Source organism: Gadus morhua, chromosome 15 (genome assembly GCF_902167405.1).
Source record: "Gadus morhua chromosome 15, gadMor3.0, whole genome shotgun sequence".
NCBI classification, from domain to species: Eukaryota; Metazoa; Chordata; class Actinopteri; order Gadiformes; family Gadidae; genus Gadus; species Gadus morhua.
The window spans coordinates 22458652-22478651 of record NC_044062.1 but is presented as its reverse complement, the minus strand read 5'-3'; the positions used below and the strand labels follow the sequence as shown (position 1 = coordinate 22478651).

At 43.9% G+C, this 20000-nt stretch overlaps 1 protein-coding gene across 1 annotated transcript in view; it reads left to right on the top strand.

The window, feature by feature from the left end:
• The window catches only part of LOC115559917 (zinc finger protein 804A), a 42884-nt gene that overhangs the window by 19826 nt on the left and 3058 nt on the right, over positions 1–20000 (top strand). The window contains exon 2 of the mRNA XM_030379113.1: positions 18796–18900. Within this exon, the coding sequence (XP_030234973.1) occupies positions 18796–18900 (105 nt within the window). The remainder of the gene's footprint in view (positions 1–18795; positions 18901–20000) is intronic.

The following is a 20000-nucleotide window of genomic DNA, read 5'->3' as shown; positions in this document are numbered from 1 at the left end:
TTGAAAAGTTGGGCTGTTTATGTCGTCGGTACAACTTGGACCAAAGCAAAACGTATGGGCCAATACTTTTGTGTGTTTCCAGGAACGGTTTACATTTACATTCAGGGACTTTAGCAGACGCTTTTATTCAAAGTACATTTGTCATCGCTGTTGGTACAGCAAGGATGTGCATAGAACCAAGTGCCCGCACTGACAATCATTAGGTTAACCCATTCCCTGTACACTACAAAAATAGCTATAGGATAAGATGCTACACAACTGAGTACTATTTTTTAGTGCCAGGACATATGACATACAATAGATGCGTAAGAGGGGTGGGGGCCGGGGGGTGGCTTTCAGAGTCTAGGTGAACTCTGAACAAGTGAGTCGTGGGTCTTTTGCGGAAGCTGGTGAGCGACTCCGCGGTCCTGACGTCGGCAGGGAGTTCATTCCATCACTGTGGTGCCAAAACAGAGACGACTTGTGACTTTGATACACCGCGCGTGTGAAGCAGTGCTCTGTTGTATTAGAGTCTAGCGCCACTGTGTTACGTACCTCCTCTAACTGTACATTACAATCGCAATGTCCTAGGGTGGCCTCTTTACCAAATGTGTAGGGCGGAGCTAGTCAGTAGGGCTAACAAATTACATTTCACCATGCGTGTTGCTCGGGTTCCATTCTGATAGATAGTGAGCCAAGACACACACACACACACACACACACACACACACACACACACACACACACACACACACACACACACACACACACACACACACACACACACACACACACACACACACACACACAGATTAAAATATGTATATTATTGTCATTTTGGATTCCAATCCTTCACGATTATAGATCTTCTACTCTTTTATCAGTTGTAGGATGTGATTTTTATGATAAATTATTGAAATCGCTATCGATCAGCATTGACTACATGTCCAGGTTATCACTTTGTTTAAAGATGTTTTCGTCTAGTCGGTCTTTATCAAAGTCCCTTTTTTCTTTCGAGAAAAGTGAAAGACAGAGAGAGGAGGGATCAGGGGAGTATGACTGCATAATTAACCGACAAAGTATACTGTAGACTTCAAACACTCTCTCTATCTCTCTCTCTCTCTCTCTCTCTCTCTCTCTCTCTCTCTCTCTCTCTCTCTCTCTCTCTCCTCTCTCTCCTCCCGACTTCCCTCTCTGCCACTTTATTTCTCTTTTCCTCCCTATCTATCTCTCTCCATCTCCCTCCTTCTCTCCCTCATACTCTCTCTCTTTCTTTCCCTCACTCCATTTCCCTACCTCTCTCTTTTTCTCTATCCCCCCCTATGTCTCTCTCTCTCTCTCTCTCTCTCTCTCTCTCTCTCTCTCTCTCTCTCTCTCTCTCTCTCTCTCTCTCTCTCTCTCTCTCTCTCTCTCTCTCTCTCTCTCTCTCTCTCTCCCCCTGTCTCCCTCCCTCTCCCTCCCCCCCCTCTCTCTCTCTCTCTCCCTTCTTCTCCCTCCCTCTTTCTATCTCTATCCCTTTCTCCCCCCTTTGTCTCTCTCTCTCTCTCTCTCTCTCTCTCTCTCTCTCTCTCTCTCTCTCTCTCTCTCTCTCTCTCTCTCTCTCTCTCTCTCTCTCTCTCTCTCTCTCTCTCTCTCTCTCTCCCTCTCTCTCTCTCTCTCTCTCTCTCTCTCTCTCTCTCTCTGTCTCTTGCTCTCTCTGTCTCTGAAGTCCAGATGATCACATCAGAGAGCCTAATTAAAGCACCACATAATGAGAGGAGGGGAAGAAAAGGGGGCAGGGGAGAGATGAAGGGGAGAGGAGTAGGGGGTGGGGGAGGGGGGGGGGTCAGAGTTAGAAAGAGAGAGAGAGAGAGAGGGAGAGGGAGTTAGAAATGGAGACTGAGAGGGAGGTTGGGAAAATATGCAGGTTGGAGGGAAGCCTTATTTTATTGGTCTTTGTTTGTCTTCATGCAAACACTTGAGACAGTGAAACACAGACACACATGCAACCCAAAACAAAGGAATATCCTTTGACCAGCTGGCTTAATGCCAATGCTCTTCTATTTGTTCTCCTTTTGATTAGCACAGTTCAAACATTGACCGTGCTCATAACAAATCATTGTCATCAAATTTGATAATTATCTCTTTCTTGTACTCTGGCAATAAACTTTAAACTTTGACTTAATTCATTTAATGAAACAGAAAGTTCAAGTGCCCCACAAGACAAACTTTGACGCGCATAACTTATTTGGTTTTTATTGAGGATGATCATGCGTCTAACTATCCAAACTGGTAGGTTTAACACAGCTTCTACAGCTTTATGACACAATCTAACTTGTTCTTCCATATGATTGAAGTTTATGCTGTTGGGAAGAGCAAATCAGGTGACTTCTACACATCAATCAGTGAGCCACAAAATCACCAAATAATAAAGACCAAATGATCTTGAATACAATTACATCAAAATCTATAGCTTTGTATGCCATGAGATTTGGCGCATATTACCTGCATTGCGATGCCGGGCTGGTTTGATTTGAGCGTTTGCCTCCCCCGTGGTGGGCTCTCCTCTTTGAGTTCGGGCTGTGTGACAGATGGGCCGTGCGTTTGTGAGGGTGTCACACTGTCGTCGTCTGAAAATGTTCGGTCAGCAGGATTTCAGCCCCGATGACAGTTTTCTGTGCACTGGGAAAAGAGGGAAAGAGCACTTTAATTTAGTGGATACTTGGGATGAATTTTTAATGGTAAGCGTAGAGGGAACCAGGATGATGTATATGTAGGTATTGTCTGCGAACAGCTCGCATGGTAATGGAAACTGGTAAAAGTGGCCGTATTCTCTCTAAAGCCTGATTGCGGTTTTGCGTCAGTGACACAAGATCCCGTTCGTGGTTAAAAAAAACCCAACACTGCACGTATACATGCACACAAACACACACACACACACACACACACACACACACGCACGCACGCACGCACACACACACACACACACACACACACACACACACACACACACACACACACACACACACACAATGACGTAAAAACAGTTTGGAGTCAACCGCCAAATTAAAATAGTGTTGGGAGTGTGAATTATGACCCAGTCTTCAATGATGCAACAAAACGAAAGAGAGAGGGACCGGAGAAAATGACAGGGACGACCAAGACAAATGATGATGAAGATGGAGATGCCAGGAGGGGTGAGGAGGGGGGCGTAGTTGGTGGCTGATGGCCGGGCGTGGGTGGGAGATGGAGATGGTAGGGTGTGTGTCTGGGGGAGGGGGGGAGGGGGTGACAAATGCCAGCCCTACATCATTACCTCGACACTCTCCCTCCACGTCTCAACTCTGTCTGCGCTCTCTGTCTCTCCCGTTCTCTTTTTACCGCTTCCGTCTTTTCTTTCTATTATTCATTTTCTTCTCCTCACTAATATTTTAATCTCTTTCATTGCCACCCCCCCCCCCCCCCCCCCCCCCCCCTGTTACATGGGTTCGTAGACAAATGAGCCGTAAAATATCTTCCATTTAGAGGGAGATATGTGTGTCTGTCTATGTGTGTTAGTCTATGGCGGGTGTGTGTCGACGTGTGTGTGTCTATATGTGTGTTTGTGTGTGTTTTGTCACTGTGTGTGTGTCTATCTGTGTATGTGTGTGCGTCTCTGTGAGTGTGCGTCTTTGTGTGTGTGTTTGTGTGTCTGTATGTCTGTGGGTGTCTATGTGAATGCCTGTGCGTGTGATATCCTGTATTTCCTCTTTCATTGCCATGAAGTGATTATTACTGTGAATGGCAAGTCTCTCACTTGTACTTCACACTTTAGCAGATAATTACAACCAGTTTTTTTTTCTAAAAAGAATAAGAAAAGAAAAGGCCAGCACTAAACTGATTGATATAACTCTTATAACACTTGTACATGTTTGAGCAATGGGACCTCGGGGAGAACTACGTTTTACAGACATTTATTTATGCTAGCACAGTTACCTATTTTAGATTTTATTTCTCATCTCTGTCTTTCAGATATACAGCCCTTCTCTCTTTTTGATAAAGGTTTATCGTCACGCTATCTTTTACAAATATAATACCATTAACATAACGGGACGGTAGGATCCAGGAGGGTGTGTGAGGCGCTTTGGGCGGGACCATAGTTTGATTCTCTCAAACAAAGACTACAGATATTTCCAGGTTCCCTTAAGCTACCAGTTAGTTGAAATGTTACGCATTGCGACGATAAATGATGGAGTTTTCAGGAAATAACACATCGACTTAGCAAAAACCAAAGCGAGGAGGCTTGGTCCTCAAACACTTAGCCCACAAACACATACAGGTTGTTTTGATGCAGCTCACTGATTGGTCATTAGCTGTGGTTAGCGGGGCTAGGATGTAGAAACCCCTACTAATGGGCTTGTGGCAAGCAATTCTACAAATGATACCATGCAAATAGGAAAAGCAATATCACTCCAGTGGTCCGTTGTATGCTCTCACAGCTCTTTACACATTGCATGTGGCTACACAGAAACAACGTTTGGAGAACTTACAGGAACTCTAGCTGAGTCGCGTCCCCCCAGTCCTCAGGCACTTAGGCCCAATTCCATTTCTACCCCTTACCACTTCCCTTTCCCCCTACAGAACAAGGGGGAGGGGTAAGGGGAAGGGGTAAGGGGTAGAAATGGGATTGGGCCTTACACAGGCCTCCTGCAGGAGACAGTAGCGATGGAGCCACTGTGGGCTGCACCAATACAACTTAACAATGGTGTTACTCAATATATGGGCCGTAAAGTGGCTGTTTAATATTTATACACCGATAGATCTTAGCCTTACATTTTATACAGTGCATTTATCCCCTGATATTGTGATCCATCATTTTAATGAGGAATTAGGCGGACACTCTCGCTATACATCTTGCACACTATTTTGTTGTATTAAAAATGGGGATGCAAATCACATCACCCCTGCAGCTGGGGAAAACAAGAAGTTAGGATAAGATTCCATTGAAGGCGATTGAGGTGTTTATTCTTAACGTATTCTGCCCTGGGGCCAGTGGATTGTGCATATCTCTGTTTTAATTGAAACTGAACAATCTCCTGATGTAGCCCAGCGGACAGATCACATCTTGTTCAGGATGATTAAATGGAATCATGCGTATTAAGTCTATTTAGATCAGTCATAGCTAAATGTTCACAGAAAAAAAAAAGCACAGAATAACTATTTTGTTGTCAATTGTTTTGATATGTTTTATTTAGTTATGATTTAATACATTATATATATATTATATATATAATATTAATAATATTAATGCCTCATCCACTTTCATCTCAGAATGCGTTTGTGCCAACAAAATATCAAATGGACAAATGTGCTAAACAAAGTGGATGAGAAGGCAGAGTTTACTGCTGGTTATGTGGTGTGCTGGGTGGTGGAGGATGGGGGTGGTTGCTGGCTGGATGCTGGGTTTTAAAAGCCTCTGGAAGTGAATGCAGTCAGCAGTTCTACAACTGGTACATTGTAAGAGGAAGAACACTCTGGAGGTGAATGTGAAAGCTCTAGTTTGCCATATAAAGCGATCGTGCAGGGTACATTTCACACTTTGCTGCAGAGAGTAATAGCCCAGGACCTCATATAAAGGATAGGGAGCCATATATATATATATAGATATATATATATATATATATATATATATATATATATATTTATTTATATTTATTTATACATTTATATATCTATGTATAGCATGGCTTTGACTTCCAAATACCTCCACACGTTTGGGTGTCCACCCTAATCAATGATGGATGGCTCCATCTACCAGCCTACCCAGTAGATTGTACCAACTGGTAGGCTTATCTATCCATCATACATGGACTGCCCCCTGTGGTGTAACTGTGTCAAAGGGCAGGGAGGATTTTGAAAAGGCTTGTAATGACCGCCCACACACCTGATTAAAGAGGGTTTTTTTGTCTTCATAAGGTGCTCCCTGCATTCCTTCTTCTGTTGAATGTGTTCATTGTTGTTTTGCTTAATTCTTACACAACACAGGACAATACAATCGTGTACTCCACGCACACCCAGACACACTCACAGACATACCCAGCTATTAAAATATAACTAGATCAAAGAAAAAAGTATCACATTGTTCAAATATATGTTGACTTGATGTTCGACTAAAAAGCTGTAAATAAGGCTTGCAGATGAGGTTTGTAATAAAGAAAAAAAAAAAAAAGCAAGAAATCTAAGCAGCAAACAGCAGCAAATTAGGGAAGGCACGCCATAGTGCGATAGAATGCCAAATTCGACCATTAGCCCTGCATAGGAAATTACAACTCAGGCGTGGGTGATAATAACTTAAATTAGCTCTTCCTCTCAGATGGAGCAAAGGATGGTCGAGAATAGAAAACACCCAATTTAAAAGGCCTTTCAAAGTTTTCACTCACAACGGATATTCATGGCAGATGTTGCTAATAGGATGAAAGACAATTTCAATAAGCATACGGTGGCCAGTACACTCAACCGTTCAACTTGAAGTCTAACCTAAGCGACACATTAGGTTCGCAAGACCAATGGAGGCTTTTGATTTTTTGTCATTGGAAGATGCAACATTTTAAGATAGTTACGGAATTCAAATTGGTCTAGATTACATTTCTAGTAAGACATTTACATTTTATTTTCATAATCTGCATTCAGTGATCGTATATGATGTTTATTTCCGTAGTCAAAGTGAACGTGAAGTGAAGCCTCTGTTCCAGCTCTGATGCGTACGTACACTAGCAGATAGCTCGTGTACGTACGCCAACTCTGTGATACTTTTTTAGTACCGTTGTTGGGTCTGAGAGGTATAATGAGCAGATGAGTTTGGTAGATGAAATGCGCCACACACCCTGGCAGTATACTTTAAGTGTCTGAAAAGCTTAAAGGGGACATATTATGAAACAACACTTTTCCTGGGATTTGGGGTGTTGTTTTTGGTCTTTGGTGCACACGCATACAAACTTTGAAAAAAGTCTGTATATGATTTCTTTGAGTGAGATATGCATTTCTGAAAGTACCCCACCTACAGTTATCAAACGAGCGAGTCAGTTTCGGCGCCCCCTCCTACGTAGGAAGGGGGCAAACTTGAATATTACCTCAGACCTCCGACTTCCTCCAATCAGAGCATAGCTAAGATTTTGTGGACCAGCGGACGAGCAGCTCCGGCGGAGGGAACTCGGCGGCAGCCCTGCAGCTCAGCTCCAGGAGTACAATCCCTTTCTCTGCCGGACTGCCACTGAGCTCCCCCCGCCGGAGCTGCCGGAGGAGGAGACATGGAGGAGAAAGGGATTGCACTCCCGGAGTTGCCGGACTGCCGCAGAAGCTTCGGCGGCAGTCCGGCCGCCGTTGAAGCCGTCTGGCCGCCACTGAAGCTTCGGCTTCAGTCCGGCAGCGTACTCTGGGAGCTGAACTGCCGCCGAAGCTTTCCGGCTGCTCTGGCGGGTGAACTCCGGGAGCTGAACTTATGCCGAAGCTGGCAGCTCCGGCGCGGGGAGCACGGCAGCAGTCCGGCAGCTCAGCTCCCAAAGTACAATCCCTTTCTCCTCCATGTCGCGGTTTCATGGACTTCAGAGACTCAAGGCCAAAGTTCCTCTCCCCCAATTCTTCTCAACCATGGCCGAGATATCCCCACTACTCTTTACTTGTTGTGGAAACACCAGAGATGTCAGGCGCAGTCTTTATGATTCATAATATCATCCGAGGCGCACATAGCTTTTAGCCGTGATATTAGATATAATATTTTATAAATACCCATACATATTATTATTATTATTATATTATATAGATATGTGCTGTGTTCCGATATCCATACTTCCATGAGTACACTTAAACTTAGTAAACTATCCGCACACACCTCGTGCCCACTGCCTCCGTCCGTTGACTGATCCCAATTGACTTTGATTGGGGATGGACGCGCAATGCGTTGTGGCTCCGTGCACTGAAGGCTCCGTCAAAAAGTTGAAAAATGTTCAACTTTTTCGGCAGCGACGGATCTGTGCCCACTGCACCGTCAGTCAAAGGACGTCAGAAGGTGTGGCTGACGGATGGGGGGAGCTTTCCAGGGTCGCAGAGCCCGAGTAGTTGCTTAAATTTGCATACGTGATCTGATTGGATGACGGATCATCGCTGCCGAAAAGATTGAAAAATTTCCAACTTTTTGACGGAGCCTTCAGCACATGGATCCTCAATGCATTGCGCGTCCGTCCCCATTCAAAAGTCAATGGGGATCAGTCAACGGACGGAGGCAGTGGGCACGAGGCGTATCCGGACGAAATTCGTCCGTCGCCCCAAACGTTGCCTCCGAAACTACCCTTCATACCTCCGTCTGGTTTCAGCGTTGTTATGGATGTTACGTAATAAATCCTCTAGAGGGCAGTGACTGTCGTTTCACAAATTAATGGCATCGACAATCGCAAACATGACATCTGTAGAGATGATTTTGCTTTGTGTCATCCAAAATCGGCAAAAAAAAGTGCAAAAAGTGTAGGCCTAGGCGGCGGTGGCATGTGACACCCCTCACCAATCCGCATTTTATCTCCTCAAAATGTAGTTCAATGACCAGTTACAACTCATTGCCAAAGCAGGGGAACAATAAAATAAAAAGATCAGGTATATAGTATAATATAAGTATGAAACGTTAAATACAATATATATGCATATCAGATATTATACTACTCTATCTATTTTCGCGAATGGTCCGACTTTTGACTCTATAATGCCGCCTCGACTTCCGGTGGTATTGCTGTTTCTCCCGGAGTACTCTGGATTCGTAAGCTCAGAGGCGAGGGACCCGTTTGCGGACGAAACACCTCCGGGAATGGACGAAACGGCCCGTGTCCGTATTTACCGTAGGGTGTGAATGGGCCTTTACGCCTCGTGCCCACTGCACCGTCTGTCGACCCACTGACTGGACCGTCCGTTGACCCATCTGTCAGCCTTCCGACGTCCTTTGACTGATGATGTCAGTGTCGTTCCAAATCGAATACTCCATGGTGCACTAACTGGAAGTTACGATCGCGACTGCCGCCGTTGCTCCTCCCCCACAATAACTATCCCGCTTTGAACGGTGAACTCTTTACACATAGTAGCTATAAAAAGCTATAAAAGAAAAAAATATACAAAATGACATTAATGCATTAATGCAGGCAATGTGGAAAATCGATGTTGGCTCAGCCTGGCTCCGCCTCTTCCCGCTACGTAGCTAAGATGGCTGCCGTTGAATACGAAAAGTGTGCATCGATCCACATTTGAGTACACCATCCGTGTCCTTTCAGTAAACTTATTTTCTATTTTCTATTTTCAAATCTTAATTGGAACGCCATACGTACTCAAACTATGTATAGGGGAATTATTTGTTTATCAACATGGCGGATGCGCGCGCAGAATTATGGCAAAAATAACATTTGTTTGACCGGTTGCCATGGTTATCACTGTGTGGTTAATTTGCAGTTGTGGCGTTAACTAGCGATTTTGTCAGCTTACTGTTACATTAAACTGTAATCAGAAAATGTGGTTATATGCTATAGACCCTATAGTATGTGTGGTATAAAGGCTGGGACGAATTTCAAATGATAAATATGTACACTTTATGTTGAAAGAATAGACCATCGCGATTCCCATTGAAACAAATGGCGTGTTGATCTTTCTTCAAAACGAGAGCTGGTAAATTGTGAAAAATGAATTATTGGGGACCTATTATGCTTTTCGACTTTTATGCCATATAAACGTTGTTATAAAGATTGATAGTCATGTTTAACCATGCACAAAAAACTATGTCGATTTTTGGGAAACTCTTCCTCTCATCGGGGCGCTTTCAGCATTCTCTGTCAACGCTCGGTTTCGTCCTTCTCCGCCCCCTCGCCCCGGGACTCTCTAAATCGACGCCACTTCGACCTGGGCGGGACTTTACGTCCTACGTCACTCGCTATGGGTGTGCATGTGTGCGCGTAGCCGTTTGTCTCAGGGATCTGTGCACGAACTCCCTTGCACTACAGGATTACGAGCGTCAGTGTCATACGCGATGGAGATTGGGTGACATTCCTACAGTCTGTGATGATAGGCTATATTTCTACAAATTACTTACTATTACTAGCGATTAACATGACGAAACAACACGAGCTAAGCTAACATTAGACTATAGCCATACCAGATAACGCCATACCAGCTAACCCTAACTATTTCTATTAAACTCTGAACCATTTTGCAACAGGCAACTGTGTGTTGGTGTGTCTTATTGCTTCCCAATTCTGCGTCTGCGTCTGCATCTTTCCCACTCCTGGCTAATAGTTTCAGCTTTTGTACTGTATATCAGAAATGATCACCCTGTACCACACTGCTGACCTGTTGATGTTTTGTGAGCACTCACGCATTTCTCTAGGTATCTTAAGTTTCCTACTGGATTCATCAAAACTTTGGACTTTGTTATTGTAAGAAATATTGTGTTTCAAAAACACTTTGTGTCTTACCCTTAGCGTTACCCTAACCTTAACCCCAGTAACATTTCTTCATCATAAACTACAAGTTACGCAAAATGGCATACAAACATCCAGTCCGATATGAAAGAAAAAAGCTAGCTTCATTAAGGAATCGAACCCCTTATCTCCGCGTTAATGAGTTGTTCTCTGACCACTAACCCATCAGGTCTTAGTACATGCGATTCAAGAGTTAACCACTTGACAATCTTTAAACTTCGGTTGCCTAGAAATAGTAAAGACAGTGATGTATCTACATTGTGTGAGTATCCGTCACTCGCGATGTGTGTGCAGTCCAAAATAAAAGAAAAAACCTTGCATCACTAGGGAATCGAACCCCCAATCATCAGTTGGTCGTTGGTAACTGTAAATAAAGAGATCGCATTTTGTTTAACTGCTAACTAACAAACGGGTTAATGCGTTCACTGAACAAAGATTATGGAAATAAAAGACCACTTTTCCATCAGAAAAATCATCAGAACCGTTATTACCAACCCATAGACACTAGAAGCCAAAACCTTTCTCACATGCACACCCATCGCGAGTGACGGCTACGTGCACACATGCACACCCATAGCGAGTGACGTAGGACGTAAAGTCCCGCCGGGGTCGAAGTGGCGTCGATTTATGGCCGGTTCAGACTACGCGATTCTCAGACATTCCTCTACGATTTAACATTAGAGGAATCGTATAGAGGAACACACTATACGATCACAGAGCCAGGAAAATCGGGCCTTGTCTCGTCGTAAGACTGGCCACACTACAAGATTCGAGGGTGCGATGCTCTCTACTTTGTATCATTCACGTTTGCAAGATATTTGGAAAATCTAGGATTTAGAACTAACATAAATGCTTTTTACATTTTTGTCATAAAGGTTCGAGTAGTTTCTATATCTGCTCAATGGGGCAATTCCTCACAGTAGTTACGTTGCGCGTGACATGAACTATACAAATTAGAAGCAGCAACAACGTAGCCTAGCAACAAAGCGTCAACAATGGATCCCGAGTACCTAGCACTAGGCATTATGCTGGCGGTCCTTTGCACAGAGACGGTTTATGATAGGTTATGATAGCTATTAGCACGTCAATAGCTGATGGCTCCAAACTTAGCGGGTAGGTCAGGGGTGTCGGCTATTTCTCGCCAGGCTGTATCCTTATTCACCCTATCGTGAAAGTCCTTCGAGGACACGTCGAAAATGCAGGGACGTTGCTGCCACATTTCCACCAAAGTTGTCTCCATTATATTGCTCCATTTTCTATCGTTTTCTTTATTAGCATTCTTCTTGTTATTGTTCACATTCATTTTTGCAGTAGTTACTCCTACTCAGCGTAGTGCAGTGAAGTCAGTTGGTAAACACTGCGTGTGAGCTCCAGCTGTTCGCGGGCTTCCCTCAAGCAAATGGGGGCGTGGTTCCCTCATGTCAACAATGTATACGTCATGCGATTCCCCAAAAAATTCTGACATGACAAACTTTTCGTCTTGGGGTTTTCGAACGTCGCAGACGAAAACATCGCAGATCGCAGGCATGTTAGATTACAAGACCTCGTCTCGTCGCCGACCTGTCAAAATCGTGTAAGATCGCAAATTTGTCTGCGACGAAAGAATCGGGGCAAAATCGGGCTGAAATCGTGTGGTCTGAACTGGCCAATTTGAGAGTCCCCCCTCGCCCCCCTCCTGCCAACCCAACTCCGTTGTGATTGGTTACCTTCCTTGAAGCTCGTGCGCAGGCAGATTTGACCAGGCATATGCGGGCGAGGCAAACATGACTATCAATCATTATAACAACCTTTATAGGTCATAAAAGTCGAAAAAGCATAATAGGTCCCCTTTAAACTGTAATCAGACAACGCGGTTATATGCTATAGACCATGGAGTATCTGTGGTATAGAGGCTGGGACAAATTTCGAATTATAAATATGTACACTTTATGTTGAAAGTATAGACCGTCGCGATTTCCATTGAAACAAATGGCGCGGTGATCTTCCTTCAAAACGAGAGCTGGTAAATTGTGAACAATTAATTAAACTAATCAGACAACGAGGTTATATGCTATATATCATGGAGTATCTGTGGTATAAAGGCTGGGACGAATTTCGAATTATAAATATGTACACTTTATGTTGAAAGTATAGACCGTCGCGATTTCCATTTAAACAAATGGCGCGGTGATTATTCTTCAAAACGAGAGCTGGTAAATTGTGAAAAATGAATTCAACTGTAATCAGACAACGAGGTTATATGCTATAGACCCTAGAGTATCTGTGGCATAAAGGCTGGGACTAATTTCGAATTATAAATATGTACAATCCATAACGTTAGCTATCTGGCTATAGCTCAGTGGACTAGAACACCTCCCGTTGCCAAGTCGTAGCTAAGGTCTGTCCTATTTATGTAAAAAACATTATATTTGGATTTAAAAACGCCTGAAATTATAAATGAATGATCTTAATTTATTTTCTTTGGCAAGTGGCATGGTATAAGCGGAATAATGCCCTTCGAGGTGTCAAAAACATGTTTGATCGATCGTAATTAAAGGGGACTACTTTTTGAGGGAGATGAACTCAAACAGAGTAAATATTTAATAAGCATGCAATAATAAAAAATCGAAAGCTAGAGAAATATATATATATAATATCATTATATCAAGATATGTATTCTTCATCCTCACATTTTTTCTGTGATTGCCTCTGCAATGTGTAGGCTTACTGTAATTAATGTGCTAAAATTAGTATGTTTATTTAAACCTTGAGTTACAGTATAAGTGCCACCATTACCATATATATATATATATATATATATATATATATATATATATATATATATATATACATTATATATATACACATACGTTAAAATAAACAGAGGGTTGAGGCTATTAGTAGAAGCTATTAGCCATACGATAAAAGTGGGAAAGACTGTAGAGGGCATTTCCCTGGAGGCAGTGATATCAACATAAACCAGCTAGTCATGGACAGACCTCTGCCTGTTGTGGTACAGCACTGTGTCCTGGACACATGGCCTCTCTCACTGCCTAGCCAATAAAGTGCTGTGTGTGTGTGTGTGTTTGTAAAAGAATACCAATATAAAGCCTTGAAGGCAAACATCTCTTAATGGGCATCCACAAGCCATCTTCTGTTAGCTAACGCAAACCAATGACGTCTTTAATGGGATAATGCGAACCATGCCGTCTTTGATTAAATAATGCAAATGTAACGTTTCATTCAGTAATAGAATAATGCAACATAAATTTGTAGTTTAATGGAATTATGGCCACTGCAGTAATCACTTGTCTGCTGATCGAATGCTAGTTGAAGTAATAGAAGTCCTAATGGAATCCCTGCAGTAATGGCAGAGGATGGAGTCTGAACTATTGGGCCCCCGAAAGAATTACACCCTGAGGAATTAAACAGGCCAGCCCCTTCTGCCCTCGCCCCTCTGTCACTGTCTCCATGTCTGGGACTGTGTGTCTGTGTGTGTGTGTGTGTGTGTGTGTGTGTGTGTGTGTGTGTGTGTGTGTGTGTGTGTGTGTGTGTGTGTGTGTGTGTGTGTGTGTGTGTGTGTGTGTGCATCTGCCCATCTTAGATCACCCTTTTGTTCTGGTTATTGTTTCTGTTTCTGTGTGTGCGTGTGTTGGTTTGTGTGTGTGCTTGTTAGTTTGTGTGTTAATCTCCCTCTTCCTCTCTTCCTCAACCTCTCCACACTCATCGGGATTACGAGAACTCAGAAGGTTGGCAAACAAAATGATCTGCAATACAGACCCATACAAACTTGTAGAACTCGTGCAGAAACATTTACACAAGCAGTCGCCCGCATACACACACACAAACATACATGCACACACCCACAAACATACACAAAACTAACTTACATCAACATACACAAACAAATTCACACAAACGCACACACACACACACACACACACACACACACACACACACACACACACACACACACACACACACACACACACATACACACAACAACACACACACACACACAATGCACACACACACACACACACACAAGCCTGTGCACGCACATACACACACACACACACACACACACCAACAGAAAGCCATGGATGCACTTTACCCTGGGCACTGCTCACGGTCATGACACAGATTGAATGTTCTCTACTTTTCAAGATAAATCAATGTACCAGTGATTAGTGAAGATTTGTGTGTGTGTGTGTGTGTGTGTGCTCATAGATCTATATGCGATAAAGTAGACATCTGTACAGTTTTATGTTTTAGAACCTGTCAAATAGATGAAAACATTGGAACAATTTCTCCTTTGAAGTCTATTAATTAGCATGCATATATTTACAATGGTATTTTTAAAAGGTGCTTGTGTGTGTTTGTATTCATGTTAGAATGGATGGTCATGTGGATTTACTCAGACACTAAGATTGCTGATCGATACTTGTGAATGATGTGTCTATTAGCCATCGGAAGTGATTGGGACGGCATCACTCAATATGAGATGTACCAGACAAACAGAAAAAACACACACACACAGACATACACACACACACACACACACACACACACACACACACACACACACACACACACACACACACACATACACGTACACACACACACACACACACACACACACACACACACACACACACACACACACACACACACACAAACACACACACACAGACGTGCGTTCACACAAACACACACACACACACACACACACACACACACACACACACACACACACACACACACACACACACACACACACACACACAGACGTGCGTTCACACAAACACGTAGGCACATCCAAGCGTACACACACACACAAATTGTCTATATTACATCTGGCAGATATTAATGGTATTCGCATAATTATCTCGTCATAGACACGCACTTGAACTATTTTTGATGTTTTTATCTAACGTGATAAATATTACTGTCACATTCTAACCCAGCTGAAGCAGATACACACACACACACACACACACACACACACACACACACACACACACACACACACACACACACACACACACACACACACGCACACACACAACACGCACAAGCACACGCACGTGCACACACATATCACCAAATACTCAAACACATGGGTAGACACATCAAGCCACTTCACATTCTGATCTTTCACGTGATGAGATAATAGAAAATGAAATGAATTAGATTCTAGGGAATGATTCTTGTAAAACGTTTACTTCTGTAATCCCATTAAAAATAATTAACTTCGAAAAAATGAATGACTGTATTCATAACAGACTTGTCATAATAGTAAGTAAGAAATATCTTAAAGAAAAAGCCCCTCTGTACACTTGGTTGCCAGAAACTATTTACATTTTACAGTGTTGTATGGCGATTTTTCTTCTTCCTAAGGTGTGGACAGCCTTCGCCACTGGGAAACATGGCCACTGCTGGAGTATTAAGCCTATTACCCTCAATACACACATGACGTTGCAACTGTGTTTAAAGCTAGGCACTTTGATACCCACCAGAGTGAGCGATATTTTGAAAGTATTCAACAAGAAAATCCCCTCCCTCCCTACAGGCCTCCCTCCAAACCACTCCCTCACAACAGGAGCCGTGCTGGCTAGCAAGCAAGCCATCAGAACCATCCAAACATTTAACTAAAATGTTCGGATGGCCGAATAAATAGAATGGACAGGCTTATTAAAGGATATAACAAACACAGATTCCAGATAAAAAACTAAATTGTCAGAATGTTTGATTGATTTGCTTTGCGGTTGTAAAATGAACTTCAACAAATATGGCTTCTTCCAAATATGACATCTTTGAATGTAAATGACCTACCCTACCTTTAAAGGGACTCTTACCTTTGTTGCATTTGAGAATTACAGCACATTCAAATCATCCCGCCTTCCTCCAATGCCCCACCCCCTAAGCGTTATTTTTTACAAGTACAAAACTAAGCGTTATTTTTTAACGTGTACTGTAACGACCTCGCCGGTGACATAATGATGTCGAGTCATTAGTAGTTGAAGGTAGTTTTAATGAACCAAAACCAGGTCACTGAAACCCGTAACATTGTAACCAACGGCAGAAAACCGACACAAAACAAACCCCGGTTACCCCGGCAACCCCCAACACGGTCTCACTCGCGTGCAGGCCCCCACCCTCCTGTTCTTCCAAGGCCCTCCCCCAGCTGACCTAATGATTCGCCCCCACGCTGATTGACAAGAAGAACATTACAATACATGCACATTGAACAACTGGCATAACGGACAACGAAATATAATGTAACACATAACACACAAACTATTTAACTGTCCCAGGGTCGCTACAGTACAAAAGTTCTAGACTCCCATGGGTTATGTTTAGACTCCCATGGGTTATGTTTAGACTCCCAGGGGTCATAATATAGAAACGTGTATGAGCATTACAAACAGAGTAGCGGGACAACGTAGCGTCTGAGGCCGAAATGGGTCCCCTAATCTGACTGAATAGTGCGGTTGTTTGCCAACGGTCTGGAGGTCTTCCTGGAGCTCCAGATTAGCGGGACAACGTCGCGTCTGAGCCCGAAATGGGTCCCGTAATCGGACTGAGTGTGGCGGTTGGTTGCCAACGGTCTGGAGGTCTTCCTGGAGCTCCAGAGTAGCGGGACAACGTCGCGTCTGAGTCCGAAATGGGTCCCGTAATCGGATTGAGTGTGGCGGTTGGTTGCCAACGGTCTGGAGGTCTTCCTGGAGCTCCAGAGTAGCGGGACAACGTCGCGTCTGAGTCCGAAATGGGTACCGTAATCGGACTGAGTGTGGCGGTTGGTTGCCAACGGTCTTGAGGTCTTCCTGGAGCTCCAGAGTAGAGGGACAACGTCGCGTCTGAGTCCGAAACGGGTCCCCTAATCGGACTGAGTGGTGCGGTTGGTTGCCAACGGTCTGGAGGTCCTGAGAATCATCCAGGGGAGCGGGACCACTTGGCTTCTGAGGCCGAATCGGGTCCCCTTGTCGGACTGAATGGTGCAGTTGGTGGCCAACAGTTTGGAGGTCTTCCTGAGGCTCCAGAGGAGGGTAACTCTGTGAGTCTGAGTCCGAGATGAGTCCCCTAATCAGACTGAATGGTGCAGTTTCAGTACGCCGTGGACCACTTTGGTCTGCCATCGTCAGTCGCTACGGTCGCTACTCGCTACTGTCTGCCGTGGAATCAAAACAAACCCTCTAGTTGAGGACGCGCCTTGATGACGCGGGCCCGAATGCGCCGCAAGAAGCAGACGGAAAACCTTATATATCCATGCAGCAAACAGACAGGTCTGTCGGCCAATAAGGTCATTCGGTCCGAAGAATTTTATTGGTTGAAGTTTTCACTAAATATTATGAGAGTAAAATAATTGTTTGTTTTTACTCCTGGTGGGTCTGTCTTGCTAATTAGAGTGTTATTACCTTATTAATACCAATTTAACCTTATCCAAAAAAAGTGTAAAAATGCAACAAAGGTAAGAGTCCCTTTAATATGCAAACATTTGTTATTTTTGATGTGGCTGATTTTGAGATGGAGAGTTGCTCCTCCAGGGCTTACTAAAAAACAAAAAAAACACAAGCAATATCTGCACAACCAATCTTAATGATCGCTTAATCGATTAACAATTCATCGATTTATGTTTATTTATGTGTTTTTCCCACCTGAAATTTGACCCGCCTTTGAAGACATGACCATATACGGGTGTGTCTGTCAGTTGGACAGCCCTCAGGACTGTGTTAGATGATGTCACACATGCTGTCCCTCCTCCTGGTCATCAGTTGATGGAGAAGGTCTGCCGGTCCGTCAGAGGCACCAGGCAGAGGAGGCTTTGTGCTGGTTGTGAACCTGGTGGTGACATGGGAATGGATACACAAACATCAGCTCATAATTCAGTTGAGGCAGCGCTTTGCTCCACAAATAGAATAAATAAATAAATAAACGCAGTGGCGTAAAAAAGTGGGGTTGGTTTTCCCTCCAAAGCGGACATGTCGTATTAAGGGAAAGAGCCTCTCAGGTTGGACCTTCTTCAGGTAACTTTAGACGAAGAAAGCTGCTTGTTCGCATTTCTGTCATCCGTGGTTGAAACCAAACGCTTGCTTGCGCTTGTGCTCTCTCTCTCTCTCTCTCTCTCTCTCTCTCTCTCTCTCTCTCTCTCTCTCTCTTTCTCTCTCTCTCCTTCTTTTCCTCCTTTGTCCGCACTCTAAGGGGGTATTTCTTTACAATATCTTTTATTAATATCTACTTAACATATTTTACCCCTCCATCATCCTTCCTCTTCATTCCTGTTCTTCTATCCAGTGCTCATCGACACTGTCCCCTCTATCTCTCTCTTGCTGTGTGTACATAAAGAGATGTAACGTTGTGTCTCCCTCCGCAGGATGAAGGGGATTCCAGTTTGTACTGCGAGCTGTGCAACAAGCAATACCTGAGGCCCCAACAGTTTGACAACCACATCAACTCGTACGATCACCACCACAAACAGGTACCTAACAACCGCCCCCCCCCCCCGTCACCAGGGGTAGTTCAACATCACTGAAACCTGCCCCGAAAACACACACACACACACACACACACACACACACACACACACACACACACACACACACACACACACACACACACACACACACACACACACACACACACTAACACATACACACACATCCACACACAAACACACTTACACTCACACACAATCACATGCACACACATACACTCAATTGCACTCACACACACACACACACACACATACACAAACTTGCACTCACACACAATCACATGCAGACACACACACAGACACACTCACACACACACACTTGCACTCTAACACAATCACATGCACACACACACACACACACACACACACACACACACACACACACACACACACACACACACACACACTAACACATACACACACATCCACACACAAACACACTTACACTCACACACAATCACATGCACACACATACACTCAATTGCACTCACACACACACACACACACATACACACACTTGCACTCACACACAATCACATGCAGACACACACAGACACACTCACACACACACACTTGCACTCTAACACAATCACATGCACACACACACACACACACACACACACACACACACACACACACACACACACACACACGCACACACACACACACACACACACACACACACACACACACACACACACACACACACACACACACACACACACGCACACACACACTCGGTCATGCCACTTACCTCTCCTTGTGATCCAAGGTCAGGGAATCATTATCCTGGCGAGGCCCAGTTAAGCAGGCTGGATTCTGTTTCATGATGTCACAGCAGACTGGAACTAAAACACACATATACCAGGGAGGCACATGCACACCCCCAAGGACGTGGAAGAGGACACACACACACGCACATACACTGGCCTATTAATATTAATGCAAATTACATTTTGAAGAATTGGTGTAGACCCTTTTCACAGGACGTCATCAGCAAACAGAGGTGTCACTCATAACATTAATTAAGGGTCTAACCCAGACTAATCCTCACTAGGTGAGTCTCCTACCGATGAACTGGGAGG